The sequence below is a fragment of the Acanthamoeba castellanii genome, assembly GCF_000313135.1.
Source record: "Acanthamoeba castellanii str. Neff unplaced genomic scaffold scf7180000084713, whole genome shotgun sequence".
NCBI lineage: Eukaryota > Discosea > Longamoebia > Acanthamoebidae > Acanthamoeba > Acanthamoeba castellanii.
In genome coordinates, this window is record NW_004457429.1 from 62,415 (window position 1) to 87,698 (window position 25,284).

Here is a 25,284-nt window from a genome sequence, read left to right on the forward strand (position 1 = left end):
AGGAGGAGGGGCGCCCAAATCGAACTCGAAGAATGATGAAGATGAATGGGTTTGGCAAACTTGAACCAAACTAAAATACAAGAGAAAAAAACGGAAAACAATCGGGAAAATCAACTCCCGCCTCTTGGGCAGAGCGCGTGAAGGGAGAGCTTTGTCGATTCTAGATGCCGCCGGTGTGGTTGCGCTTGTCCTTCTTCTGCTTGCCCTTCTTGTTCGAGTCCGAATCCGAGTCCGAGCTGAAGTCGATCTGCAAGCCGGCGAAAAGCGGTCAGATCTCGGCCAAGCGCCTACACAGACTGCCAAGGTAGGTGGTAAGGTTACCTTTTTGGCCTGGCCATCTTCGTCGTCGTCAACGAGACCCTTACGTCCGCCCTCCCAGGTGCGCGCGCCGACGCGCTCCTCCTCTTCCTCCTCGAAGCCGCGTGCGGTCTGGGCACGGTCGGAGGGCTTGGCCTTCTTGCCGCCGCGCTCCGAGTCGTCGCGCTGGCCCTTGAGCGCCTTCTCCTCCTCGAACAGCTTCTCGAGCAGCGTCACCACCTCGGCCATCGTCAGCCTGCCCACCCATCACTTCAGTGAGAAAGCGAAAGCGAAGACGAAGGCGAAGACCAACAAAAGCGAAAGCGAGAGCGAGAGCGAGAGCGAAGACGAAGACTAAAGAGAGATCTCGTACCGGTCGTCGGGGTCGTGCGCCCAGCACTGGCTCATGAGGCTGCTGAAGGCATCGGGGCAGTGGTCGGGGACGGTGGGGCGGTTGCCCTTGATGACGTACTTGGGGATGTCCCACTGCCGCTTGAGCTCCGTGTAGGGCTCCCTCCGCGTGTAGAGCACCCACAGCATGACCCCGAACGAGTACACATCGATCTTGGCCGAGTAGGGCTTGTGCTCGAGGATCTCCGGCGCCATGTAGATGGGCGTGCCCAGCGCCGCCGTGTGGTTGAAGGCCTCCTGGGCCTGCGTGATCGAGCGCGACGTGCCAAAGTCGGCGATCTTGCACGACACCGGCGCCTTGGCCGACAGCGAGATGATGAGGAAGTTGTCCGGCTTGATGTCCCTGTGCAGCACTCCGTTCCTATTTTGTGTGTTGTTAGTGTCGTGTGTGTCGTCCGCGTTGTGAGCGTCGTTGTGTGTGTGTGTGTGTGTGTGTGTGGTGTTAGGGCTTGTGGCGCCAACAGAGATCGGAGGCGTACGTGTGGAGGAAGGAGATGGCCTTGGCCATGTCCAGCGCCACCTTCAGCATCAGCAGGTAATTGAAGTTCTTGTCGGAGAACACGACGTCCGACACGGAGCCGTGGGTGCAGATCTCGGTGACCAGACAGGTCTTGCCGGGCACGAACGAGGCGCCGACAAAGTTGAGCACATAGGGACACCTCAGCCGCGTCATGATGTCCACCTCCCTGCACGACGTTCATCATACATTCACCACCATCAGCACCACAGGAACTGCATTGGCTGTGGCAGCCAAGAAAGAAGAGAGAGAAAAGGGGGCAAGGGAAGCGAACTTTTGGAACTCGGCCAGCTGGCGCCTGTCCATCTGCGAGTTGAGCACCTTGGCCGCCACCTCCTGGCCCCGGTAGTTGGCCTTGTACACCGTTCCGAACGATCCTTGCCCTGTACGTGCGTGCGTGCGTGTGTTATTTCAGTCATCGTGTTGTCGACAACAACCACGACTGTGTCGTGCGCACACGGATTGCGTGAAGACAGAAAGTGTACCGATGGGCGGGTTGGTGGTGATGATGTCGTCGGGATCGAGCTTGGTGGACAGCTCGCCCACGAGCTTGATCGTGATCAGGTGCGACCCGAGGCCCTCCACGTCGAACTTGATCTTGCGCTCGATGTTGGTCGTCATGAGCAGCGTCACGTGCACGTGCACCGTCACGCTCTTGCCCGACTTGATCACGCCCGAGCCCGGGTGCAGCCGGCACGCGAACTTGTCGTTCTCCGTCGGCACGAAGAACGTGAACCGCCGCGCCGGTCCGTGGTTGGTGAGCACGATCTCATCGCTCACCTCCTCGTCCACTGGGCACTTGTCGTTCGACCCCAGCCCGAACGTCAGCACCTGAACGTGTGTCGTGGTAGTGTCGTGTGGGTTGGTCGTGTGAGCGCCAAACGTACAACCACAGACCACTGGCTTGGTGCGGGTCAAACCTTGGGCTCGAAGGTGATGTTGACTGACTCGAGGTCCATCAGCGACAGCTGCTTGCCCAGCAGAGTGGAGCTGCGGACCGACGCACTCGATGAGGCGGAGGACTCGGACATGTCGTCCATCTCGATCGATGCCTCGTCGTCCGACCACTCCTCGGCCAGCAGCAGCTGTGCCTCCTTCTTCTTCCGCCGCGCCAGAAGCAGCAGCACGATGGCCAGCAGCACCAGCAGGATGAGACACAGCAGCAGCGCGCCGCCCACGCCGCCCACCACGCCGCCGATGATGGCTGCCGTGTCGTCCGACGAGCAGTCCGACCCGAGGCACGTGTTGAGCAGGTTGAGCCGCGCCGCCGACGAGCGCGTGGGTCCGTGGTAGACCAGCTCGTTCTCGGTCGGGTTGAAGGCGAAGATCACCTTGTTGAGGCCCTCCGTGATGGTCTTGTCCCACGGATCCTCTGTCGAGATCCGCCTGTTGTGTGTGTGTCATCGCACCCACTCACCGGTCAGCACGCGCACCACCGCGCACACGCACACACGCACAAGCGCGGGAGAGGGCGCACTTGGAGAAGCGGCAAGTGACCACGCCGCCCTCGTACTCGGCCGATGTGTCGAACAGGTTGTTGCTTCCGCCGCTCAGGGTCTGATCGCGCGTGGGCGGACCCACGTCGAGCGCGTAGGCGTCGATGAACTCCCACGTGTCGTTGGCCCACCGCCGGCAGATGTGGATGTCGGCGTTCTTCATCGTGGCCTCGTCGGCATCGAATCCCACCCCCACCCAACCGCTGTTCCGGCACTGTTTCGTTGTGTGTGTCCGTGGGTGTCGTGTCGTGAGGCAGTTGTGGTTGGAGCGCATGGCACACACCGCAATGGCGTCTCGACAGACAGATAGAGCGGAGGCACGAACGAACCTGGATCATCATGCGGATGGCGTTGTTGGCCTTGTCGGGCGTCCACGACAGGCGGTACGCCGGCGACAGGTCGACAAAGTTATCATATTCGTCTGAGTTCCTGAAGAACTGGTCTCCGCCTGCAATGTGTGCGCGTTCATTGCAGCACGGGGTCAGGACTAAAAAGAAAAGCGGCACTGAGGGAGGGGAGGCGGCGGACCGATGTTGGCGAGGTAGCGCTGCTGGAGGAAGAACGTTTCACCGGGGGTGGAACCCCACTCGGTGACGTTCATGTTGCGCGAGATGATGTCCATGAGGGTCTGTGCGCAGCCGACGACGCGGTAAGCAATCAAGGAATTCCAATCATGATGAGAGGAAAAATGCGGTGGTGTTCATCAAAGAGAGGCGTACGGTGTTGTGGACGATGGCGAGCTCGGCCGGGGAGAACATGCCCTTGCGCTCGTACCAGAACCGATCGCCGTTGCGCAGCCGCTCGAACTGTGTAGATTGAGCAGGGTGGTTTTGGGTGAACAGCGATATTATGCGAAGCGCGGGTGCTAAGACGAACCTGGTCAAGAATGACGGTGCGGAACAGCTCACCGACGCTGGCTCCGATCACGTGGCCTGTAATTGATAACCCCGACACGAGCGCGGTGAGTGGAGACTCTGTGGGCGAAGTGCAGGAAATGCACGGCGTGCGGGCGAGATGGTGTGTGGACGCACTCTCGATGAGTCCGCCGACGTAGGGGTCCAGCATGTCGATGCCGTCGGGGCCGTAGAGGTCCGCCAGAATGGCCTGGATCTCGGTGTCCGGGGTAAGCTCGGCCCAGGAGTTGTACGTGGGCAGGCCGAGTAGCTCGCGCGCTCGGTTGTAGCTCGGCATGCCGTGGTCGCTGCAATATATGAATTGGCCGTCAAAAAGAGGTGAGTGATCCCACAAACTCGAACTCGACCACAAGCTGTGCAGAGCGAAGAAAGGCAGAGTACCGAGCACGCTGGATGTTGGTGGCGGGCAAATCACCGCAGATGACCTCCTCACCAGGATTGGTAAACTAGAACAATAAAAAACGAATCATCAGCTACCACATAAGTCAAACCATCAGCGGGGGAGAGGGGTGACATGTACCTGATTCCACGTGGGGGTGGAGAACATGTAGTTGCGCAAGTCGTCGACAAAGGAGGTGTCGACCAGGCCTTGCCTCTGCACCGTGAGACCGCGCAGCAGATCCTCGATCATGCCCGGCGTCTCGTCGATCTTCTTCGTCTGGCTGCACTCATTCACAGGGAGTGGGGTGAGGATCACAGAGGCAAAGAGGAGGAGGGGTTGCGCTCACGTACAAATACCAGTCGCGGACGAGGATGTTGCCGATGGCGCTTTGCTTGTATTCATCATCGGCCAAGAACACCTGCGAGTTCACCATGGAGTGGCCGTAGCGCATGGCCACCGAGCAGAAGAAGTTCTCAATGCCCGCGTCCACTGTCGGATCATAGCCATCTGATCGCACACACGCCCCACACGACACACACACACACACACAGGGAGTTAATGTTAGCGGGTTGATCCTTCTCTGTCCGGTGTGCAGGCGTCTTTTTTTTCGTACTTTGGCCGTAGTAGGTGGAGTTGAGAGGCACGCCCATGTCCGCCGCCAGCCACTCTCTTGTCGTGATCTTCTGCAGGAACGCGATGATCCACTTGCGGGCCTCTTCGAAGAGCCGGTCCTGGGTCCATTCGGGGTGAGCGGCCTCGAACTCGTCGCACAGTCGGTTGTGCTCGAGGCCGAACACCTCGGTGAGGGCGATGAGATCGGGCGTCTTGTTGGTGCGCAGGTCGCCCCGCCGCTTCCAAATGGCCGTGCCGTCGAGGGTCTCCGGAATGAACGTCAAACCGAGCTCGGAAGGAGGGAACCAGTAGGAGTTGTTGAGCTTGCACGCATGGCCGCCGTCTGTACGGGCGACGTCAGCGGTTGGCCCCTTGTTAACTTTTAATTATCAGCGCCCAATGGGGAGACTCGAGCAGGGCACGTACCCTGACGGATCTCCTCGTAGACGAACTTGGCGAATGGATTCGGGGCATGTCCCGTCGAGCTGAGCAGCGATGAGGCAAGCCTTGTCAGTCATTTGGAGGGGAGGGAAAAGACGGGAAAGAATGAAAAGCGATAAAGAACGAAAGGGGTACCCGTAGAGCCACGAGCCGTCGAGCCAACCGGTGATGTCGTGGAACTGGTGCCGCAACCCAAACTGGTTGAGGGCAGGAAAGCCGGGGGACCGATCCAGGGGACATGTCAGGTTCGCGTCGGCGTTCGGATTGTAGAAGATATCGTCTGCCAAAACAAACAGCACACAAAGAAGAGCAAGCGCCAAACAAGTCCCCAAGTGCCGATACACAAAAGCCGGAGAACATAGGGTTAGAAGCCGAGCAGCAGCAAACATAGAGCAAACAGAGCTGTCTGTCTATGATGCGACCAGGGTACATACCCTGGGGAATGGGGATGCTGAACTTCTCCCTATGGTAGGTGGTATTGGGCGCCCACAGGAACGGGAACTCTTCCAACTGGAGCCCTGGGCAATCGCACGCCCGCCAAACGTGTGATGCAGGGTCAATCCCGGGAGACACAGTGGAAGAACTCAGGGCAAGAGAGTACCTCGCAAGGTGTTGCAGATGTCGAGCACAGTGAGCTGGCCCCAGATCGTTTGCAGGTCGTTCGTGAGGCTCGGATTGGCCCCTGCCCATGAATGACGAGCGCGTGGAGTGGTGAGCCACGGTGGTGTGCCCCTGGCGTAGTGCGACAACATGGCCGCCGTGAGATAAACACGGTTGTACCGGGGAGGCGGGCGAAGAGCTTGTTGCTGATCAACCGGGCGCTGGTGCCGTTGTGTCGGGCCGGCAGGTGGGTGACCGGATCGTCGTACTCTTGCGGGATCAGATCTGCGGGCAAGGGCAGTGTCAGCACTGTGGTGAGTGTGTGGGAGAGGGAGCAAAGCACGTACGGTGAATGAAGGTCGCGAAAGCCATTCCCATCCTGGGGTTCGTCAGACTGTTGTTGCTACCTGTGCGTGGTCGTCGTGGACACCACCAGGTGTGGCCAAAGATGGCACACAGCCAAAACGCACATCGGTTAAAAATTTGAAAAATGAGTGGCCAAAATAGTGCGAAATTACTGAAATATTTCGCTTGGCGCGTTCCCTTTTTTCGTCGCTGGGAAGAGAGGAAGAGAAGAGGAAGAGAGGAGACACGAACCATCAGGCTGGCGAGTGAGGTTGAACGTGGTCCCGTATTCGCCCTCGAGACCAGCGTCCACGGCCCGGCCGGGGCAAGCCAGGAGGGCCAGCAAGAGTGCCAACAAGACCACAACCACGCGCGACGAAGACAACGTTGAAGAGAAGCGGTTTTTCATCTTCGTCTTCTGAGTGGAGGAGGGGAAGTCAGTCTTCTTCATCTTTGTTGGTGGTGAAGAACAGCTACTGCGCAGGGGAAGGGTCAAACATGACCGAGACTAGACGAACCTCGAATTAAAATACACTTTATCCACCCAGGGCGACTAGCGGCGGTTCTGGGGTCGCTTGCAGGGGGGCGGAAGGGGGAGAGAGGGAACAGACAACCCAAAAGCAAAGTCCAGCGCGAACTTGTGACCACGACTTTCATTTCAAACGAACCCGTCTTTATCCCGGTTTTCGTCATCTGCCTTCTCGGACCAATGGCGCGCCGTCGGAGTTGAGTGTCCTCTCGGTCATGCCCGGCAGCAACACCTTGGCGTTGGGCTTGCTCGTGGCAGGTTGTGGCAGCTGTTGCGTAGTTGGCGGAGTGGCTGTCTCCGATGTCTCACCGGTGGTGTCCGTGGGTGCGATACAAGATCGGCTGCTTACGCCAATCGGACAGGGTGTGCCCGAGGCATTAATGAAGCCACCCAACCGCAGTTGCGGCGAAGGGAATAGAGCCTCTGCTTTCTCTTCTTCTTTTCTCCTCGCCACGTCTGCCTCGTCCATCCATCGATCCTCCAGCTCCACCCTTGTTGGCATCGATGGCGCTTACGCGAGGCGTTCGCGAGAGCGACCTGGGTCTGCCCAAGGCCGTGCCATCGATTTGCATCTTCATCTTGTTCTCGGCTCTGCTTTCCGCGTGCAGGGCCGATGTGCAGTCCATCGACCCGGGACTGCAGGGAGAGTATGGCTCCACACCAGAACTCACCCGCCACCCCACCGGTACTTGCTTTTTTTAATTTCCTTGTTATTTTTATTTATATTTGTCTTATATATAATTACTCATATTTTTGGTTGCTATCACTCTTTTGTTTTTTATTTATTCTTTTTTAATTAGATCGCTGCGACCATCTTTTTCCCTTCCTTTATTTATTTATTTATATTTTTATTTTTCGGGTATTACGCATAAAATTCGGACGCTGTTTGCCATTTTAGCTCCGAGGAGGCGGAGGCTCCGATCGAGAAAGTTGTGAATGGGGCTTCTGCTTCTGCGCACCAACGCCTTCTTCTTCATGTTGTCCAGGCGCTAACGTGAGCGAACTGAACGGCGCCATCAACTCCCTCTTCGCGCCATTCAGAGCTGGTACGTGGCTTTGTGCGCACCAGGCCTCGCTGTGACCCTTCGGAATTATCCGTGTCACACGGCCGAGATCACAACGCGCTTACACACACGACACACGACACACGACACACGACACACGACACACGACACACGACACACGACACACGACACACGACACACGACACACGACACACGACACACGACACACGACACACGACACACGACACACGACACACGACACACGACACACGACACACGACACACGCACCGCAGTGCTGGTACCACACGCCTACACGGACGACCTGGAGGCGCCGCCGAGAATAGACGGACCGAGCGCCCGAAACATCAGCAACAAGCTCTTCTCCCGCCTCCCTGGTACGTACGATTGTTTGCGATCGGCGTTGGTGGTGTGACCGACAAGCGAGCTAACCACGGATACGCGCGATGATCACTGAACAGGAAACAACCCGCTGCTCACGAACGATCTGCAAACGATCTGGGGCCAGCTCACCGTGCTCGACATCTGCAACACCGTGCGAGGTACTGCTTGCCCCTCCCTCAATCAAGATACTCACACTAATTGCAGCTATATAGCCTGAGTGACCCCTTTTAACTCCTGTTTGCTCCTCTTGACGGTCTCAAGGAATTCAACTGCGTGATGCCTATCCATTCCTGATCGCGCCTGCCAATTACACGCTCGAACAGTTGGGCATTCCCATTCCAGTCGGTACCGACCTCGCTTTCCTTTCCTGTGCGTGCGTGCATGTGTGCTGGATCACCGAGATGTGCGTCACCTTATGACGTATGTGGTGGTGTGGTGGTTTGTTTTTGTTGATTAGATGATCTGTTCTACAACCCCACGGCGAACGAGTCGCTCAAGTGCCCGCTGCAGCGGTCGGCTCCCCACCCGTCGGCCTACCCCTTCAACCCCACCGCGCAGCGCAACCAGTTCATGGACATCACCGGCTGGCTCGACGCCTCGTGGCTCTACGGGTACGAGCACGGGTCCCTCTCCCTTTAAAACAACAATTTAGTTCCGTGACTGACTCACGAAACGTGCGCGCGCCTGCAGTTCGGTCGGTTGGGACCCGCATGCCAAGTTCACCTACAACGAGGTTCGCGCCAAGAATGGTACTGACGCCCGGCCTCACGACACACCACTGTGGCTCTTCTGAAGACCCCTCCCCGGCCCATTGCCGGGCACTACAACAGGCGCGGGAGACTACACGTGTAAGCTCAACAACTCGTACTGGTTCTTCCCCCATGAGGTACACATCTCACTCGTGCGCTCGTCTACGTGATGATGATGATGATGATGATGATGATGATGATGATGATGATGATGATGATGATGATGATGATGATGATGATGATGATGATGATGATGATGAATCCCTCGAACGGTACTAAGCCTGAGCGATTTTTTTGTGCAGCTCGAGCTGACGTTCATCCCGGAGACGACGCAAAACATCGCCATTTGGAAGCGGCGGGGCGACCTGCGCACCAACAAGACGCCCGATCTCATCGCCCTCACCGAGGTGTTCGGCCTCGAGCACAACCGACTGTGCGACGAGTTCGAGGCCGCTCACCCCGAATGGACCCAGGACCGGCTCTTCGAAGAGGCTCGCAAGTGGATCATCGCATTCATGCAGAAGATCACGACGAGAGAGTGGCTGGCGGCAGACATGGGCGTGCCTCTCAACTCCACCTACTACGGCCAAGGTACGCTCATCTCAACTCCTTCATGAACAAGAACGAAAGCGAAGACTCACCACTTCTTCTTCTTCCTTCTTTCTTCTTTCTTCGTTGATGCAGTCGGCTATGATCCGACGGTGGACGCGGGCATTGAGAACTTCTTCTGCTCGGTGGCCATGCGCTACGGTCATTCAGAGGTAAACTCGCAGGTGTTCTTGGCCGACGACGACTACAAGCAGAGCTCCATCGGCAACATCCTCGTCCGCGACTGGTATTTGTACGTCAACCCCTCCTCCTCCCCCACCTTGCCTTCGCATTCCTCTTCACCACGTTATTCGCTCACCCACCCCCTGTGAATGAGTGCAGCCAGACGAAGAAGATCGACGAGACGCCGGGCATGATCGAGGATCTGCTGCGCGGTCTCACGGTGCAGAGGCAAGGCCTGGTCGACACCTCCTTTGTCGACGACTTGCGCAACTACATGTTCTCCACTCCGACCTGGAATCAGGTGCGTCACAGTCCTCCGATTCGTTGCTGTCGATCCGCACACTCACTGTTGAGTGTTTTGGTTTACGCCACGCCTTAGTTTTCCAATCCCGGACCGGACTTCCTGTGCGGCGATCTGCCGGCCACCAACATCCAGCGTGCCAGGGATCACGGCATGCCAGACTACAATGCGGCGCGGGTGCAGCTCGGCCTGACGCCCATCACGACATGGACCGACCTCACCAACGACACCGAAGTCGTCGTACGTCTGATTTCACGAGCTTTCGTTTTTCAGAGATACAAAGAGGCATTGACCTGACCACTGAACAGCAAATCCTGGCGGAGCTCTACCCTGGCGGCGTTGGCACGCTGGATCCCTACGTCGGCGGACTCTTCGAAGGTACGGCCACCATCCACACAGCAGGAGGAATGCCAAGCGCGTGGCCGGCCATGTTTCTCACATTCCACCACCCAAACCCAACATACAGTGCACGTCACTGGCGCGCACGTTGGCGAGCTCTTCCACAAGGTCATCATGGATCAGGTGCGCAGCTTTTTGTCCCCCCCCCACGGTCCTGCTCGTATCGCTTCCACACGCACATATGCTCAAATCGCTTCGATTTTTTGCACAGTTCGAGCGGCTGCGCAACGGCGATCGGTTCTGGTACGAGCGCAAGGGCATGTTCACCCCGGCCGAGCTCGCCATCGTCCACAACACCGTACGCCTCTCTTCCCTTCTTTCTTGGAACTCCCTCTTGCACACGCCCCACTCTCCTCCTCCCCTCTGCTGACCCCACTGCTTCGGTCGCGCTCATCAGACGATCATGGACATCATCTCGCGCAACATGAACGTCACCAAGTGGGGTTCCACCCCCGGTGAGTCGTTCTTCCTCCAGCAGCGCTACCTCGCCAACATCGGTCCGCTCGCCCCTTTCTATTGCTGCTCCGTTAGCTCCTACCGGTGGGCTGACCCACGGCTGTGCGTGCGTGCGGGCATTCTGATCGATTGCAGGCGGAGACCAGTTCTTCAGGAACTCGGACGAATATGATAACTTTGTCGACCTGTCGCCGGCGTACCGCCTGTCGTGGACTCCCGACAAGGCCAACAACGCCATCCGCATGATGATCCAGGTACGTCCCCGCCTCCGCTCTACCTGTCTGTCGTGCCGCCATTGCGGTGTGTGCCATGCGCTCCAACCACAACTGACTCACGACACGACACACACGATACGACACACACAACGAAACAGTGCCGGAACAGCGGTTGGGTGGGGGTGGGATTCGATGCCGACGAGGCCACGATGAAGAACGCCGACATCCACATCTGCCGGCGGTGGGCCAACGACACGTGGGAGTTCATCGACGCCTACGCGCTCGACGTGGGTCCGCCCACGCGCGATCAGACCCTGAGCGGCGGAAGCAACAACCTGTTCGACACATCGGCCGAGTACGAGGGCGGCGTGGTCACTTGTCGCTTCTCCAAGTGCGCCTCCCCTCTTGGTCGGGAGTAAGTGTGTCCTGTGTGTGCGATGGTGCGCGTGCTGACCGGTGAGTGGGGTGCGATTACGGCGCACACACCACGAACGCAGGCGGATCTCGACAGAAGATCCGTGGGACAAGACCATCACGGAGGGCCTCAACAAGGTGATCTTCGCCTTCAACCCGACCGAGAACGAGCTGGTCTACCACGGACCCACGCGCTCGTCGGCGGCGCGGCTCAACCTGCTCAACACGTGCCTCGGGTCGGACTGCTCGTCGGACGACACGGCAGCCATCATCGGCGGCGTGGTGGGCGGCGTGGGCGGCGCGCTGCTGCTGTGTCTCATCCTGCTGGTGCTGCTGGCCATCGTGCTGCTGCTTCTGGCGCGTCGGAAGAAGAAGGAGGCGCAGCTGCTGCTGGCCGAGGAGTGGTCGGACGACGAGGCATCGATCGAGATGGACGACATGTCCGAGTCCTCCGCCTCATCGAGTGCGTCGGTCCGCAGCTCCGCTCTGCTGGGCAAGCAGCTGTCGCTGATGGACCTCGAGTCAGTCAACCTCACCTTCGAGCCCAAGGTTCGCCCCTCACCAAGCACCCAATTCGCCCAATGCTCATTGATCCACTGATTCACACAACACACAACACATACAACGCACACAACGCACAACGCACACAACACACAACACCCGGCACACGGCGCAGGTGCTGACGTTCGGGCTGGGGTCGAACGACAAGTGCCCGGTGGACGAGGAGGTGAGCGATGAGATCGTGCTCACCAACCACGGGCCGGCGCGGCGGTTCACGTTCTTCGTGCCGACGGAGAACGACAAGTTCGCGTGCCGGCTGCACCCGGGCTCGGGCGTGATCAAGTCGGGCAAGAGCGTGACGGTGCACGTGCACGTGACGCTGCTCATGACGACCAACATCGAGCGCAAGATCAAGTTCGACGTGGAGGGCCTCGGGTCGCACCTGATCACGATCAAGCTCGTGGGCGAGCTGTCCACCAAGCTCGATCCCGACGACATCATCACCACCAACCCGCCCATCGGTACTCCTCCTCCTCCTCCTGCCTTCTCATCGTCGCTTTGTCCATCACCTCCCTCTCTCCACTTGCCGGCGAGTCCGTGTGTGCACACGACACCGTTGTCGACAACACGATGACTGAAATAACACACGCACGCGCGCGCGCACGTACAGGGCAAGGATCGTTCGGAACGGTGTACAAGGCCAACTATCGGGGCCAGGAGGTGGCGGCCAAGGTGCTCAACTCGCAGATGGACAGGCGCCAGCTGGCCGAGTTCCAAAAGTTCGCTTCCCTTGCCCCCTTTTCTCTCTCTTCTTTTCTTGGCTGCCACAGCCAATGCCGTTCCTGTGGTGCTGATGGTGGTGAATGTATGATGAACGTCGTGCAGGGAGGTGGACATCATGACGCGGCTGAGGTGTCCCTATGTGCTCAACTTTGTCGGCGCCTCGTTCGTGCCCGGCAAGACCTGCCTCGTCACCGAACTGTGTACCCACGGCTCCGTGTCGGACGTCGTGTTCTCGGAGCAGAACTTCAATTACCTGCTGATGCTGAAGGTGGCGCTGGACATGGCCAAGGCCATCTCCTTCCTCCACACGTACGCCTCCTGTCTCTTTTTGCCTTGCCCCCGTCCCTGTCTCTTGACTTCTTGCCTTGTTCGCGCCACTTGGGCTCAACGCACACGACGCTCACGACACCGAACAACAACAACGAACAAATAGGAACGGAGTGCTGCACAGGGACATCAAGCCGGACAACTTCCTCATCGTCTCGCTGTCGGCCAAGGCGCCGGTGTCGTGCAAGATCGCCGACTTTGGCACGTCGCGCTCGATCACGCAGGCCCAGGAGGCCTTCAACCACACGGCGGCGCTGGGCACGCCCATCTACATGGCGCCGGAGATCCTCGAGCACAAGCCCTACTCAGCCAAGATCGATGTGTACTCGTTCGGGGTCATGCTGTGGGTGCTCTACACGCGGAGGGAGCCCTACACGGAGCTCAAGCGGCAGTGGGACATCCCCAAGTACGTCATCAAGGGCAACCGCCCCACCGTCCCCGACCACTGCCCCGAGCCCCTGCGCGAGCTTTTCAACCAGTGCTGGACTCACGACCCCCGCGATCGGTACGCCGTTTCGCTCTCGCTGCGTGTGCCTGTGTGCGTGTGTCGCTGACGAGAGCGCTCACAACGGCGTAGGCTGGATATGAGCGAGGTGGTGACGCTGCTCGAGAAGCTGTTCGAGGAGGAGAAGGCGCTCAAGGGCCAGCGCAATGAAGCCGAGCGCGGCGGTAGGAAGGCCCGCGCCTCAGGCAGGGCACAGACTGCGCGTGGCTTCGACGAGGAAGAGGAGGAGCGCGTGGGTGCGCGCACCTGGGAGGGTGGTCGAAAGGGTCTCGTCGACGACGACGCCGCCAACCAAAAACACGACGTACGATCTCTTCACTTTTCGCTCTTTGGTTTATCGCTTCGTTCTTTTTTCTCAAGTGCGTGAACGGTTGCCTGTCGATGCAGGTGGAGGTGAGCTCCTCTTCGGACTCTGGCTCGGACTCAGACTTCGCGCCGAGCAACAAGAAGGGCAAGCAGAAGAAGGACAAGCGCAACCACACCGGCGGCATCTAGAATCGACGAAGCTCTTCCTTCATGCGCCCGATAATGAAGGTTGGCTACTGTAATTGTAGGGACGTCAATTAAAGACAAGGAGGATGGTCAATCAACACAAGCCCTACTTGGGCAGCCTGGCCACGGCCAGAGCAAGCCAGCCGCCCATCAACGCAAAACCGCCCAACGGCGCCGAGCCCTTGAACGACCTGCAACGTTCCATTCATTGGTTGTCAGGGTTGTACTCTCACAGCCATCATCATCGTCATCCTCATCAAGACATTCATGGCGATACGTACGGCTGCTTGTTGTCGGTCAGCGCCTTGGCGTACATGGTGCCCGAGAAGAGCGTGATCCCTGCGAGCGTGTGTGGGCACTGTTAGCTCACCGAGGCTCGCTCGCCGGGCGGGCACCACACCAGGTGGTACGAACCGGAGAGGAAGAGGGTGCCGGCGACGTGGCTGTAGGGCGAGGCCACGAAGCCGCAGGCGAGGAGGGCGAACGAGTGCGCGAGGTGGTAGTGGTTGCCGGTCTTCCACAGCTTGAGGAGGCTCACGTCATCCACCTTCGCCACCAGCCCGTGCGACCCATACGCTCCCGCGCCCACTGCCGACGCACCCTACACGCCTCGGTCTCAGATCATGTGTTTGCCCAAATGTAATTTAATTTACCGAGTCTGAACGTCGCAACAAATCACATCCACAAATCTATGTGTGCGATTACCGAAAGGCCGCCAAGGCCGAGCCAAATGGACCGACGAGACATGTTGGCTCGGGAGGAAATGTGGTTGTTGGATTCTGTGCGGGAAATAGTATTTCTTTTAGATTTTTACAGGAAGTGTTCGCGCCAAGACGGGACGAATTAAATTGAATCTAATCGAACGAAGGCCAATTGCTGGGCGAGGGGCGCATTCGCGATCCGATGCAGATGAATGTGGACGTGGAGGCCTGGCTCAGCGCCAAATTGGAAAATCCCTGGTCTTCTGAGCGGCTGGCATCTACACTCTCGGTGCCGACCCTGCAGCAGATCAAATCGCGTTTCGCACTACTCGACACACCCATCAAGCTTCGGCTCCTCTTCTCCTTCGCGTCCTTGCGCAAGAAGCTCAAGGATGAGCTCGAGAGCGAGGTGCAAGACCTACTCGTTCTGGGCAGTGAAGACGATGACGAGTGGGTGCGCGTCATATCGAAGATGTTGGAAGTGCTGCTGAAGGAGGGACCGCCCGAAGGTGAAGGATCGAGCGGTGGAGGAAGGGGCGGGGACATCAGCAAGAATGGACCGTCATCAAACGGCACCACGACACTACACAGCCATCTGGAGGCTCTCGCCCTGGCGCTCAACAACGAACATTTCACGGACGTAATCGAGCAAGTGCGGCAGCGACGTACGTCTCTGCCACTGATTCACTCCTTTATCATTTTTATTTTTCTATTTGTTTAATTATTAATCGTATTTACTCATTTCATCTTGTGTGTGTGCAGTTGAGGAGCGAACAGAGCCCCTCCGGTTTCACCCTCTTGAGTTTCCCTTCCTCAACAAGTACGTCCGGTTTTCTTCACAGTGCGCACACTCTCATTGCCGTCGTGCTTGTACTCACTGCGTTCACTACTTTGTTGGCCGGCGGCAGAGAGCTGGTGCCCGAGCTGCCTACAACAACGGAGCCACACTTCAAACTCAAGAAGCCGCTGGAGGAGCCCGCGCCGCCACCTTCCATCCTGAAGCGATCCACCTCTAAGACAGTCCCCTTCAAGTCTTCCACGCCAGGTACGTCCTTCAATTTCCCTCACCCTACGCTCACCCTAGAGCACGCACTCAACGCGACGCGACGCGATGCGACACGACACGCGTGCGCTCACGTAACGTAAATAATTTGGCTCTCCTTTTTGCAGACGTGGGCGCAGAGAAGGGTGGCCTCTCCAAGTCGGGCTCCCACATGGCCAGATCCGTGTCTCTGGGCGGTTCAAGTCCTGGCCTTCGCAATAGCAGCGGCGGCGGCGAAAGGCATCGCCTCTCCTCCTCCTCCTTTTTCCGGACCGAGCTCTTACCTATGTCGGGTGTGTCGTGTGTGTGTGTCGTATGCATCGTGTGCATCGTTTGCGGTGGCCGTGTGCGGCTGCAGAGGTATCAAGCGAAGTCTCAATGCGTCGCGCGGCAGCCTTGGTGGGCTGTCGTCTTCCCATAAGAAACTTCGCGTTCTCGACCTTGACGAGGTTCGTGTTCTCTCTTCCCTCCGCGCACCTTGCAGGAGCCCTCGTCAGTCGTGAACCATGCTTACGCTTCGGGACACTCCACCGCCAAATTCTCTCTCAATGCATGCAGGTGCTGGGCATGGAGCAGAATCAAGAGGTTGAAAAGATGAAGAAGAAACACGGTACGTGCACAACTCCTCCTTCTCTTCGCCTTCCAACGGCGTTGGCACCGAATTCTGATGAGTGTTTTGTTTTTCCGTCGTTCAGCCGAAGAGGAGCAAGAGAAGGAGCGACGCAGGAAGGAGAAGCACGACATAGCCGAGGCCAAACGACAGGTACGAACCACAACAATGAACAACTGCGCAAGCGGCCGGAGATGTGCCCCTTCCCGCTCACTTCGTGGTATTCGCTGCGCCTCCACTTCACACCGACCGTGCAGGAGAGAGAGGAAAAGAAGAAAAAGAGGAACGAAGAGCTGGAGAAGCGCAAGGCCAAGAAGGAGGAAGAGAAGGCCGAAAAAGAAGGTAATCTTATTCTTCTTCTTCTTGCACATCGTGCTATACGTGTGCTCATCGCTTTCGCTCTTTTTCTTTTGGTCTCCAGCAAAGAGAAAAGAGCGGATTGCTGCGCTGGCACAGGCCAAGGCCCAGAGGAAAGCAGCGGCCGCTGCCGCAGCCGCGTCCAAGAAATCAGGTACCGCCCTGGTTAGAGATGCGCTGCGATCGAATGACCTCCCTCACCCGTGCTCACTCGCTTTTCGCAGCAACTTCGCCTGAACTGTCGCCCGAACTGTCGCCAACCATGGACTCGCCGGTGACCACGCCATCACACACGCCCACCTTTTCTCCGTTGGCCAGTACGCGCTTCCCCCCCTCACCCTCTCAAGCCTGGGCGAAGGGTGTGTACTCACGAGTCATTATTATTATTATTTGGCGAAGGTCCCTTCGTGGCCAGCCCATCGCCGGCTATGCAGCAGCGCACACCACAGCAGCCCGGCGGCGCGTCGTCCGCACCGTCCGGCCTCTCGTCGCTCACCTGTACGCGTGATCACTTCACCTCTTCTTTTTTTGGGCCTTCTGTGAGCTCTTACAACTACGAACCCCAACCATTACTCACCGCACCGCGATGCACCACAGCGCCCGGAGGGATCGGCGTCACGGTGGGCGGGGGCATGGGCGCGCTGGGGTCGGGCGGCATCTCCACCGCGCCATCGGGACCCTACGGCTCCGCCTCCCTCTCCTCCGCGCTGCACTCTGGCGCGTCCGCGGCCTCGCAGCAGCCCGGCATGAAGGTACCCAAGGCCTCTTCCTCATGCCACGTCATCACCAAACTTATCCACTGACTCGATAACACACACACACACCACGCAGCCGTATTCGTTTGGCGGTGGCCTCAGCCCGCTGGGCGGCGGACCCGGGTCGTCGAGCCTGGGAAGCGCGCCCAGCTTCCTCCAGGGCACGTCGCGGCCAGGCGGCCAGGCCTCATCGCTGCTGTCACAGGCTCTTCACCCCTCGCAGGCCCCCTCGCAGCCCTACAATCCCGGACAGCCGGTATCGCAGTCCTCGCTGCTGTCGGCGTTCTCCGCATCGCGGCAGCACCCGATGGCGCACCACCAACAGCAACAGCAGCAGCCGCCGTCGTCCCTGCTCTCGGCCTACATGAACCAACAGCAGCCCCAGCGTACGTTGCGTCGCGTTGCACACCCGACGCCGTCGTGTGTGTGTGTGTGTGTGGTGTTGGGGGGCGGGGCTAACCGTATGTACGAATGCGAATAGACACGGGATACGGATCGGTTGGGGGCAACTCGCTGGGACTTGGCGGGCAGCCGTCCATGCTGTCCTCCTACGGAGTGCCACAGCCTCATATCCCACCTCAACCAGGTACGTCAGGCGCGTTTTCGCACCACCGCACACGCACACACAACCGCGCACACGCGACAATAGCTCATGCATTTCTCGCGTTGGCGTACGGTGTCGGCAGTGGGCGTGCCGGGCAATCTGTTGGAGCAGGCCAACAGACTGAGCGACAGGGACCGTCAACTGTTGGTGGCCTTCCTCAAGGGCGAGTCGCCAGGTCAGCTGCCTACGCACGGCGTTCGCCAGATCCTTTTGAACGAGGTTTACAAAGTCATAGTCGTGTGTGTCGCGTGTGTCGTGCACGTGAGTGTGAGTGTGTGTGTGCGTGCGTGTCGTGTTGTGCTGTCCAAGACACGGTCACCTCACACGCTGTCTATTAGGAGGAGAAATTGGGAGAAGGCGGAGCGCGGTACCTGGAGCAGATCATATTCGAAATCAACTACCAGAGCGGGTACGTGGCCTAGTCGTAATCTCTTTTTTTGTTGTTGTTGTTGGCTTTGGTGGTAGGCTCACCCTTTTGGCCATCTTCTCTCGACGACCGCAGATCGTGGCGGAAGCTGAGGCGCAAGAAGGTGCTCAGCACACCGGCTCCCCCTCCCCCGCCGGGTCCGGACCCAACCAAGCCCGCCGCCTAAGCCTGCCTGCCCTCTAATCTCTCCCTGTACATACGCTCCGCAGCGTGTCAGTATCACTCTTCCCACGTTCTGAGCCAACATGTTGCATTATTGTCCGTCAAAGATCTAACCAACCAGCAGACCGGCAAACAGTGATTATATAGTTTTATTGACATGTTGTTGCTTACAAATCATCGCCCTGGAAGTTGACCTGGCCGCTTCCACCGTAGATCCGGTGCCACAGCGCCCACCGGATCGTCACGGCGACGATGACGGTGCCCACGACCAGCACCAGAGCACCGCCCACGAGCGCCGGGACGAGGATCTTCACCAGGAGCAGGTCGTCGCCCGACCCACCGTCTTCACGGTACTGGCCCAGGAGGAGGCCCACGTTCGGGTCGTACAGCGCCTCGTCGAAGTCGCCTTGGAACTCCAGCGCCAGCAGGTGGCGCCTTGGGTCGGTCGGCCCCGCTGGCTTGATGCTGGTGCGCACTCCCTGGCCGCCGCCGGCACCACCGGAGGGGGCGGGTCCCACGACGAGCAGGTCGTCGGCCAGGAAGAAGTTGAGCACGCTCACGGCGCTGAAGTACGACGCGCCCTGGAGCACGCTCTCGGTGGACTCGAGGAGCGCGCTTCCGTTTCCACCGAACTCTCGCCGCACGCCCGCAAGCAAAGCCGCCTCTTGTTGGAGGACGACGTCGAGCGAAAGTCGAACGTGGCGGTCACCGTCCGCGCCAATTCCTCTGCCCTGCGTGTGTTTCCGTGGAAAATTAACTTCAAAACCGGTTGGTTGGTCGGTGAAGCAGTTCGATCGAAAGTATACCTTCCAATAGGAGAAGCCCAGGTCGATCTTGAGCGAGAACGATGGCAGCGCGACATTGATCCCGTTGACCGGCGAGACGGTGACACCATCCTGGAGCAGGCACTGGTTGATGGTGATGAAGCCTCCGTTGGCTGCCACCCCTTCGAACGTGGTGCAACTCACCATCACGCCCTCCTGCCATTGCGAGTCAATCAAAGGGCTAACCAGCCATGTCTAGATCGGGGCTGAGAGTGGCGTACGAGATTGGCAAGGTCGGAGCGGGAGCGCTTGAACGCGATCTCGTCGACGTTCTGGCGCATCAGAGCCACCGAGTTGGCCGCCGAACTGTTGGAGACCTCGAGAGTCGTGTAGTTGACCACCACGCTCAGCGCCCGTTGGGCAGCGCCGTTGACGACCGGATAGATGAGCGCGTTGGGGCTGTCGCCCTGGAACTCCAGTTCGAGCCAGTAGGTGCTGTTGGCTGCCGGAGCTGCACCGAGCGTCGTCAGCGAGTCGCAGAAGCTCAGCGTGGCCTCGCCGTAGGCCGCCCCGCTGCAGTCCAGGCACACATTGCCCCCAGCGCATCGGCCGCATTGATCAAGTCCCGCCGTGCATGGGTTCTGTGCCCCACGAAAGTTGAGGGAGAAAAAGAAACAACGCTGAGTTGTGTGCTATATGTACCTCGGTACCGGTCGTGCACAGGTTGGGGTCCGCGTTAAAGACCACGGAGGAGTCGCTGAGGCCGCACAAGACGTCATTGAGCACAGCACTGCCGCTCACGTTCTGGAACCCATTCCTGGTGATGACATCAAAGGGGCAACAAAGAGTGTGAGAGGTGAAGAAGGAAAGCAATGAGGCGGTCGACCGGTCACCTGTAGACCGAAGAATTGGTGAACACGGCGATGCTGTTGTTGCCAGCTCGAACTCCGAATTGGAGGTTGCCCACGATGACCGTGTTCTCGACGGTCATGTTGATCGGCGCCAGGTCCTGAACGTCGATGCCGTAGGTGTTGGCAATAAAGACCGAACCTAAGCACACCCCGGCGAGGAGGTCTGGTTTCAGTTTCTGATCATCGAGCCAGTGAGCAAAGCGGTTGGCTGGTACGAAAGTATACCGGTGACGGTCGTGTTGTCGCTCGTGTAGGGCACAATGCCGCCGTTGTTGCCGATGAAGCGACAATTGGTAAAGCTGGCGCTATCTACGTTGGCTCCGACAGCCAAACCTCGATTCCGTTCGAACACGGCATCCTGTTGGTCGACAGTTGTAAGCGGACCACTCATTCTTCGGGGCGGAGGGGGGTGCGGGGGCCGCTTACCTCCATGGCCAAGGTGAGCGTGTAGAGGGTGTTGGCCATGGAGAAAACTGGATTCGTATCGACCACTCCATTGTTTTGGAAGACGTCACCCGACGAGTAGACGTCATAGTCCAGCACTCTAACGGCGTCCACTGCATGAACGACACACATCGGCAGAGAGAGATGAACGTTAAAAAGGTGATGGTGATGGTGATGGTGATGGTGATGGTGATGGTGATGGTGATGTGGTACCTGCACCTCCTGCGTTGCTGATGAAGGTGTTGCGTTGCGAGATCAAGACACTGGGCGGCTTTCCCAGCGAGCGTCTGGCCGTCAGAATCTGGGCCAACAGAGCGCCTGTGCTGAAGCTCGCAGGGTTGGCGGAGTTGTTCCGAAACAGACAGTCCGCGACCTCCAACAGAGTCAGTTGGCTCGCCATCACCGCTCCACTCGTGACTGCATTTCAACCACATTAGTATACACCAATATATCTCTTGATAGAAAGATATATAGAGATATAGAGATATAGATATTCACCATTCAACAGTGGCTGAGTGCAGTACCAAAGCTCGATCCACTGGGGGCGGCGTTGTCGATGAACGAACAGCGATGCAAGCTGAGCGTGCCCAATAGAGCCTGTACCGCTCCGACCGAGTCGGCTTCGTTGTTCGCAAAGGTCGAGTCCTCAATGCGGTGCTCTCCCCGGACCACCGACACGACAGGCGAGGTGGTTCCTGCCCAAGGAGGAGGTCATCAGCTACTGATGTCGTCCACGAGAGCAGACGGAGGTACGCACTGGTGCCTGTGAATGTGCAGTTGCTGATGATGGTCTGGCCGTCCACCACCGATATGGGCTTGCTCCCCGTTGCGTGCGCTGCAATACAATTGAACGGGGAAGGTGAGTCGCGATCGATAGTTGTTGAGCTGGTGCGCGGTGCCATTGGCGGCGCGTACCGATCTGAAGGAAGGTTGTTCTATTCAGCGCCAAAGGCGCAAGCTGGTTTGCGCGTATGGTCAAGTTGTTCGTAAAGGTGAGGTCTGCGAATTGGCGCCAAGGTGTAGTTCGGGCTCATATCAACGGACAGCAAAGCACGAACGAACAAACGAACCGTGAATGAGCAGCGAATAGTTGGCAGAGCTGGAAGACGTCAGAGAGAGCGAGAGGCCTGATACGATGGCCTGTGCAGCTGTCGCTGGTGCTGAAGTGAGTGTGATGGACGCTTCACCCGCTATGCAGCCATCGCACTCGATTCGATCTTCCGTCAGCGAGTACGACTCTGCCGCACGCGCACACGCACACGCACACGCACACGCACACGCACACGCACACGCACACGCACATGCACACGCACACAAGCGGGTCCGGTTGGCCACAGGCACAGCAAACAAGGGAGCGGTGGAGACAGAAGGAATACCGAGAATGAAGAACGTGAGGTTGTAGGGCGGTGGCAGGGAGCCCAAGTTGTCGGCTGTGGCGTTGAAAGCTGCGGCGAGCGAACAGAAGGGTGCCTCGGGTGTGCTGGTGGTCTGTGAGTCGTTGCACATCAGGGAACCAACCCACGCCACCTCGCCTTATGGTCGTGTGGAAAACAAAGTAAAGGTCAGAGTCGGAGGCGAAGCACAAGAGCAGATGAGAGGTCGCTAACCGCACCTGAACTGGCGGCCGGCATCAGCCCCAGCAAAAGACAGCTACCAATACAGATGAGATAGAAGAAAGATGGGGCATAAACTCGGCAAGTGCTCTTCATGTCGGTACATATTGGAATGAGAGGCGGACCCGCACCCCAATGAAACACACAATAGCAATATGTGTGCGGTACACAGAAAGGAGATGCAATTCGTTTGCTTGGAACATACCCTGCATTCCGATTTTAAGCTCCGGCCCAATCACTCTCATCACCCACACACTCAGGAATGTTCACATGCGCCTCCCATGTTCAATCCACTAAATTGTTGGTGTATTCTTTGTCGTTGGGGCGAGAGGGGTCGGTCAGTAGACGTGGAGTTGGCCGTTGAAGAAGGTCTGGTTGAGCTTCTGCTTGTTCTCGGCCGTCGTCTGCGGTCCGAATTGCAGGTCCGTCAGGCGCAGCTTCACCGCCTGAGTGGTCGTGTGTGTTTGAATGAAGAAGGAGTTCGCTCAGTTAAACCAAAAAGTGCAAAAGAGAGAAGTGAAGAACGAAAGCGAATGAGAAAGAGAAAGAGAGAAGAGAGAAGGCACCTCCAGCTCCGTGAGTGCAGCATTGAAGAACATCGACAGGCGCCACTCGAACACAAACTCGTTCTCCGGCTCCGGTCCGCGCGCCCCTGTGTAGAGTGTGAACATGATGACCATCCAATCTAAAAATAAAAGAAGATCGCACGTACCGATGGACATCTCCCGTCGGGTGTGCGTGACGACGGCGCCGTTGGGTGCCAGGTGGACGTGCACCCGCCAGCCGTCCTTGGTGCGGACGTCCTTGGTGAGAATGCTCTTGGTGACCTTGTGCTTGATTTCGAAGGCCGTCGTCAGGATCACCCCCTGGTGGATCGCCTTCAAAATACTCTCCGTGCGCGGACCTATGTGTGCGATCAGACTCTCTCTCACTCTGTGTGTGTGTGTGTGTGTGTGTGTGTGTTGTGTGTTGTGTGTTGTGTGTGTTACCAACGCCGTTCTTGAGGATGGCCTGCATGATCATGCCCATGTCCATCGTCTCTGCGGTGCCGTTTTTCCTGTCGCACCGAAGTGAGAAGACTAACAAGGAGTGGTGGTGGTGGTGGTGGTACTTGTAGAAGTCGAACGAGTTCTTCACCTGCAGGGCCGTCTCCCTCGGCTCCAAGGCCTCGGCAATTCGGCACACCAGCGACGACAGCGTCTGCAGTGTGCACATAACAACAACGAGCGTGGCGGTGAGCGGATAGTTAAGAATGAGGAGGTTCCCAGAAGAGGTACACACCTCGAACAGATGCATGCGCGCAGAGCGGCCGTTGATTCCGTCGTCCTTGCCCGCTGTGTGTCGTGTCGTGTGCGTGCGGTGGTGCGTGTGCCACGTGTCGTGTGTTGTGTGTTGTGTGCGTCAGAGCAGATCACGCATAGAGAAGAGGCGGGACGCCTCCGGGGGGGAGCACGCACCTGTGGATGGCCGCGAGGGCAGGGAGCCCCCGACCTTCTGCACCATCTCCTCTCGTTCCTGCTTCCAATCGTTCAGGCATTTCTGGAATGCTGCGCTGTCTTCGCGCGAGTAGAAAGCGAACCCCACCGAACCCTCTGCCACACCGCACACACCGCACACACCGCACACAGCCAAATACGAGTCAACACCAAACGAGTGGCCATGGGTGGCTAGTATGGCGAGTCGGGCTCGGGTACCCTCCTCGGGGATGGCGAAGTAGCGCATCGAATCCTTGGTCGGTACCAGGATGGCCGCGTCTTGTTTTTCCACTATCATACATTCGGCATCCTGCCCAACGAGAATCGATCAGTCGTGTGCGTGTGCGGTGGTGTGTGCAGCGGTGTGTGCAGTGGTGCGTGTGTGCGTGTGGTGCGTGTGGTGCATGTGTGCGTGTGCCCATACCTGGTCGTAGAGGTAGAGCATGGCTGTGCCTCGGACAGAATTCAACACGAGCGAGACCAAGCCGTTGATTTCGGCTGGTGGCCACACCGAGGCCCTGTCATCCACCCACCTCAAACGATGAGCAACCGCATACCACACACGCACGCACGCACGCGCACTAGCAGAATGGACGTACAATCGCATCTTCTCGGCTTCGTTGGGCACGTTCATGCACACGGAGACATACCACGTGGTTGAGGCGTCGAAATAGATCTCTTCGATCTCGTCCTCACCCTCCGTGACGCCCCCTGTGTGTGTGTGTGTGTGTGTGTGTGTGTGTGTGTGTGTGTGTGTGTGTGTGTGTGTGTGGTGTGAGGATTCTGTTCCATTCCCTTGCGTTTCATCATCGCGCCATTGACTTGCCCGGGAAAATGAAAGGAAGGCCGCGATTGCGCACCGTAGACGCTGCTTCGCTTGCCCACCAACTCCTGTCGATCGCCGTAGACCGATCCGCCGCTCTTCCACTCGCTCGTTTCGCCCCTCTTCTTCTCCTGTGGTTTGGTTTGGTTTGTGACATGAGCCAGATCCACGCCGTGATGAGCAAGAAGAAGAAGAACGAAGAAAGAAGAAGGAAGAAGACGTGGTGTGGAGAAGGTCACCTCTTCGCTGGGCAGATCCCTGAAGTCTGTGCGCTTGATCTCGAGTGTTGTTCGGTCGCACAGACGGGGCAAGTCTGTTCCCACGATCAGCTGCGTGCGTGAGCGTGCGGTGTTGTGTTGCGTGTGCGGTGTTTTGCGTATGGTGTGCGCGTGTGGCCACACGCGCGGACAATAACGAAAGCGATGGTCGCGAAGAACGAAGAGGAGTGGAGAAGGGGCGTACCGCCGTGAACGGGAAGGCTAGAGATGGGCTTCTGCCACATCTTCGTCAGTTCCTCCTTCAGGTCCCAGTGCATCGACACCGGCCGCATCCCTGCTCGTTAATTGGCGATTTAATTTAAATTGAATTTCTTTCCGCAGAGAATCAATGAGGCAGGCAGCAGAGCTCATTTGCGGTTGAAGGGGGCGACGTACCTGTCTTGGCATCATGCATTTCAAAGGGATGGTCTTTGTCGCCTCGGATCTTGACCCGCACCTTTCGCAGCGTATTCCG

At 58.1% G+C, this 25,284-nt stretch overlaps 6 protein-coding genes and 1 pseudogene across 6 annotated transcripts; 2 read left to right on the forward strand and 5 right to left on the reverse strand.

The window, feature by feature from the left end:
- Positions 1–160: 160 nt before the first annotated feature.
- ACA1_146600 (protein kinase domain containing protein) lies at positions 161–6,466 on the reverse strand (the record flags this gene model as incomplete). The annotated part of the gene is made up of 23 exons (XM_004338491.1): positions 161–247; positions 322–553; positions 671–1,051; positions 1,188–1,394; positions 1,500–1,608; positions 1,711–2,056; positions 2,146–2,611; positions 2,703–2,935; positions 3,051–3,169; positions 3,250–3,349; positions 3,441–3,527; positions 3,598–3,653; positions 3,753–3,922; positions 4,017–4,081; positions 4,156–4,297; positions 4,368–4,524; positions 4,631–4,972; positions 5,056–5,135; positions 5,206–5,350; positions 5,505–5,588; positions 5,672–5,752; positions 5,851–5,955; positions 6,268–6,466. 23 exons carry the CDS (start codon positions 6,464–6,466, stop codon positions 161–163), a joined length of 3,993 nt encoding a protein of 1,330 aa, XP_004338539.1.
- A 582-nt stretch (positions 6,467–7,048) lies between these two features.
- On the forward strand, positions 7,049–13,867 carry ACA1_146610 (protein kinase domain containing protein; the record flags this gene model as incomplete). Its single annotated transcript, XM_004338492.1, has 25 exons — positions 7,049–7,229; positions 7,531–7,590; positions 7,843–7,944; positions 8,029–8,109; positions 8,213–8,296; positions 8,409–8,562; positions 8,642–8,700; positions 8,782–8,837; positions 9,003–9,291; positions 9,385–9,541; positions 9,631–9,772; positions 9,851–10,012; positions 10,081–10,150; positions 10,239–10,294; positions 10,383–10,469; positions 10,569–10,668; positions 10,763–10,881; positions 11,001–11,233; positions 11,340–11,805; positions 11,933–12,278; positions 12,428–12,536; positions 12,643–12,849; positions 12,992–13,372; positions 13,445–13,676; positions 13,760–13,867. The coding sequence occupies 25 exons, from the start codon at positions 7,049–7,051 to the stop codon at positions 13,865–13,867; spliced, it is 4,041 nt and encodes a 1,346-aa protein (XP_004338540.1).
- Positions 13,868–13,970: 103 nt separating this feature from the next.
- On the reverse strand, positions 13,971–14,611 carry ACA1_146620 (uncharacterized protein; the record flags this gene model as incomplete). The annotated part of the gene is made up of 4 exons (XM_004338493.1): positions 13,971–14,055; positions 14,146–14,203; positions 14,279–14,465; positions 14,570–14,611. 4 exons carry the CDS (start codon positions 14,609–14,611, stop codon positions 13,971–13,973), a joined length of 372 nt encoding a protein of 123 aa, XP_004338541.1.
- Positions 14,612–14,767: 156 nt separating this feature from the next.
- On the forward strand, positions 14,768–18,526 carry ACA1_146630 (uncharacterized protein; the record flags this gene model as incomplete). Its single annotated transcript, XM_004338494.1, has 17 exons — positions 14,768–15,230; positions 15,328–15,385; positions 15,474–15,610; positions 15,736–15,900; positions 15,968–16,056; positions 16,166–16,217; positions 16,303–16,370; positions 16,403–16,559; positions 16,639–16,728; positions 16,799–16,891; positions 16,974–17,072; positions 17,172–17,326; positions 17,406–17,715; positions 17,811–17,915; positions 18,016–18,152; positions 18,272–18,342; positions 18,436–18,526. The coding sequence occupies 17 exons, from the start codon at positions 14,768–14,770 to the stop codon at positions 18,524–18,526; spliced, it is 2,340 nt and encodes a 779-aa protein (XP_004338542.1).
- Positions 18,527–18,689: 163 nt separating this feature from the next.
- On the reverse strand, positions 18,690–21,041 carry ACA1_146640 (uncharacterized protein; the record flags this gene model as incomplete). Its single annotated transcript, XM_004338495.1, has 8 exons — positions 18,690–19,253; positions 19,329–19,502; positions 19,568–19,927; positions 19,989–20,103; positions 20,180–20,336; positions 20,423–20,555; positions 20,624–20,754; positions 20,855–21,041. 8 exons carry the CDS (start codon positions 21,039–21,041, stop codon positions 18,690–18,692), a joined length of 1,821 nt encoding a protein of 606 aa, XP_004338543.1.
- A 101-nt stretch (positions 21,042–21,142) lies between these two features.
- On the reverse strand, positions 21,143–22,272 carry ACA1_146650 (annotated as a pseudogene).
- Positions 22,273–22,592: 320 nt separating this feature from the next.
- Positions 22,593–25,224, reverse strand: ACA1_146660 (uncharacterized protein; the record flags this gene model as incomplete). The annotated part of the gene is made up of 14 exons (XM_004338496.1): positions 22,593–22,700; positions 22,821–22,906; positions 22,967–23,158; positions 23,244–23,311; positions 23,366–23,454; positions 23,536–23,588; positions 23,712–23,846; positions 23,949–24,039; positions 24,154–24,247; positions 24,329–24,440; positions 24,590–24,683; positions 24,792–24,865; positions 25,015–25,104; positions 25,206–25,224. 14 exons carry the CDS (start codon positions 25,222–25,224, stop codon positions 22,593–22,595), a joined length of 1,305 nt encoding a protein of 434 aa, XP_004338544.1.
- Between the last annotated feature and the right edge of the window lie 60 nt (positions 25,225–25,284).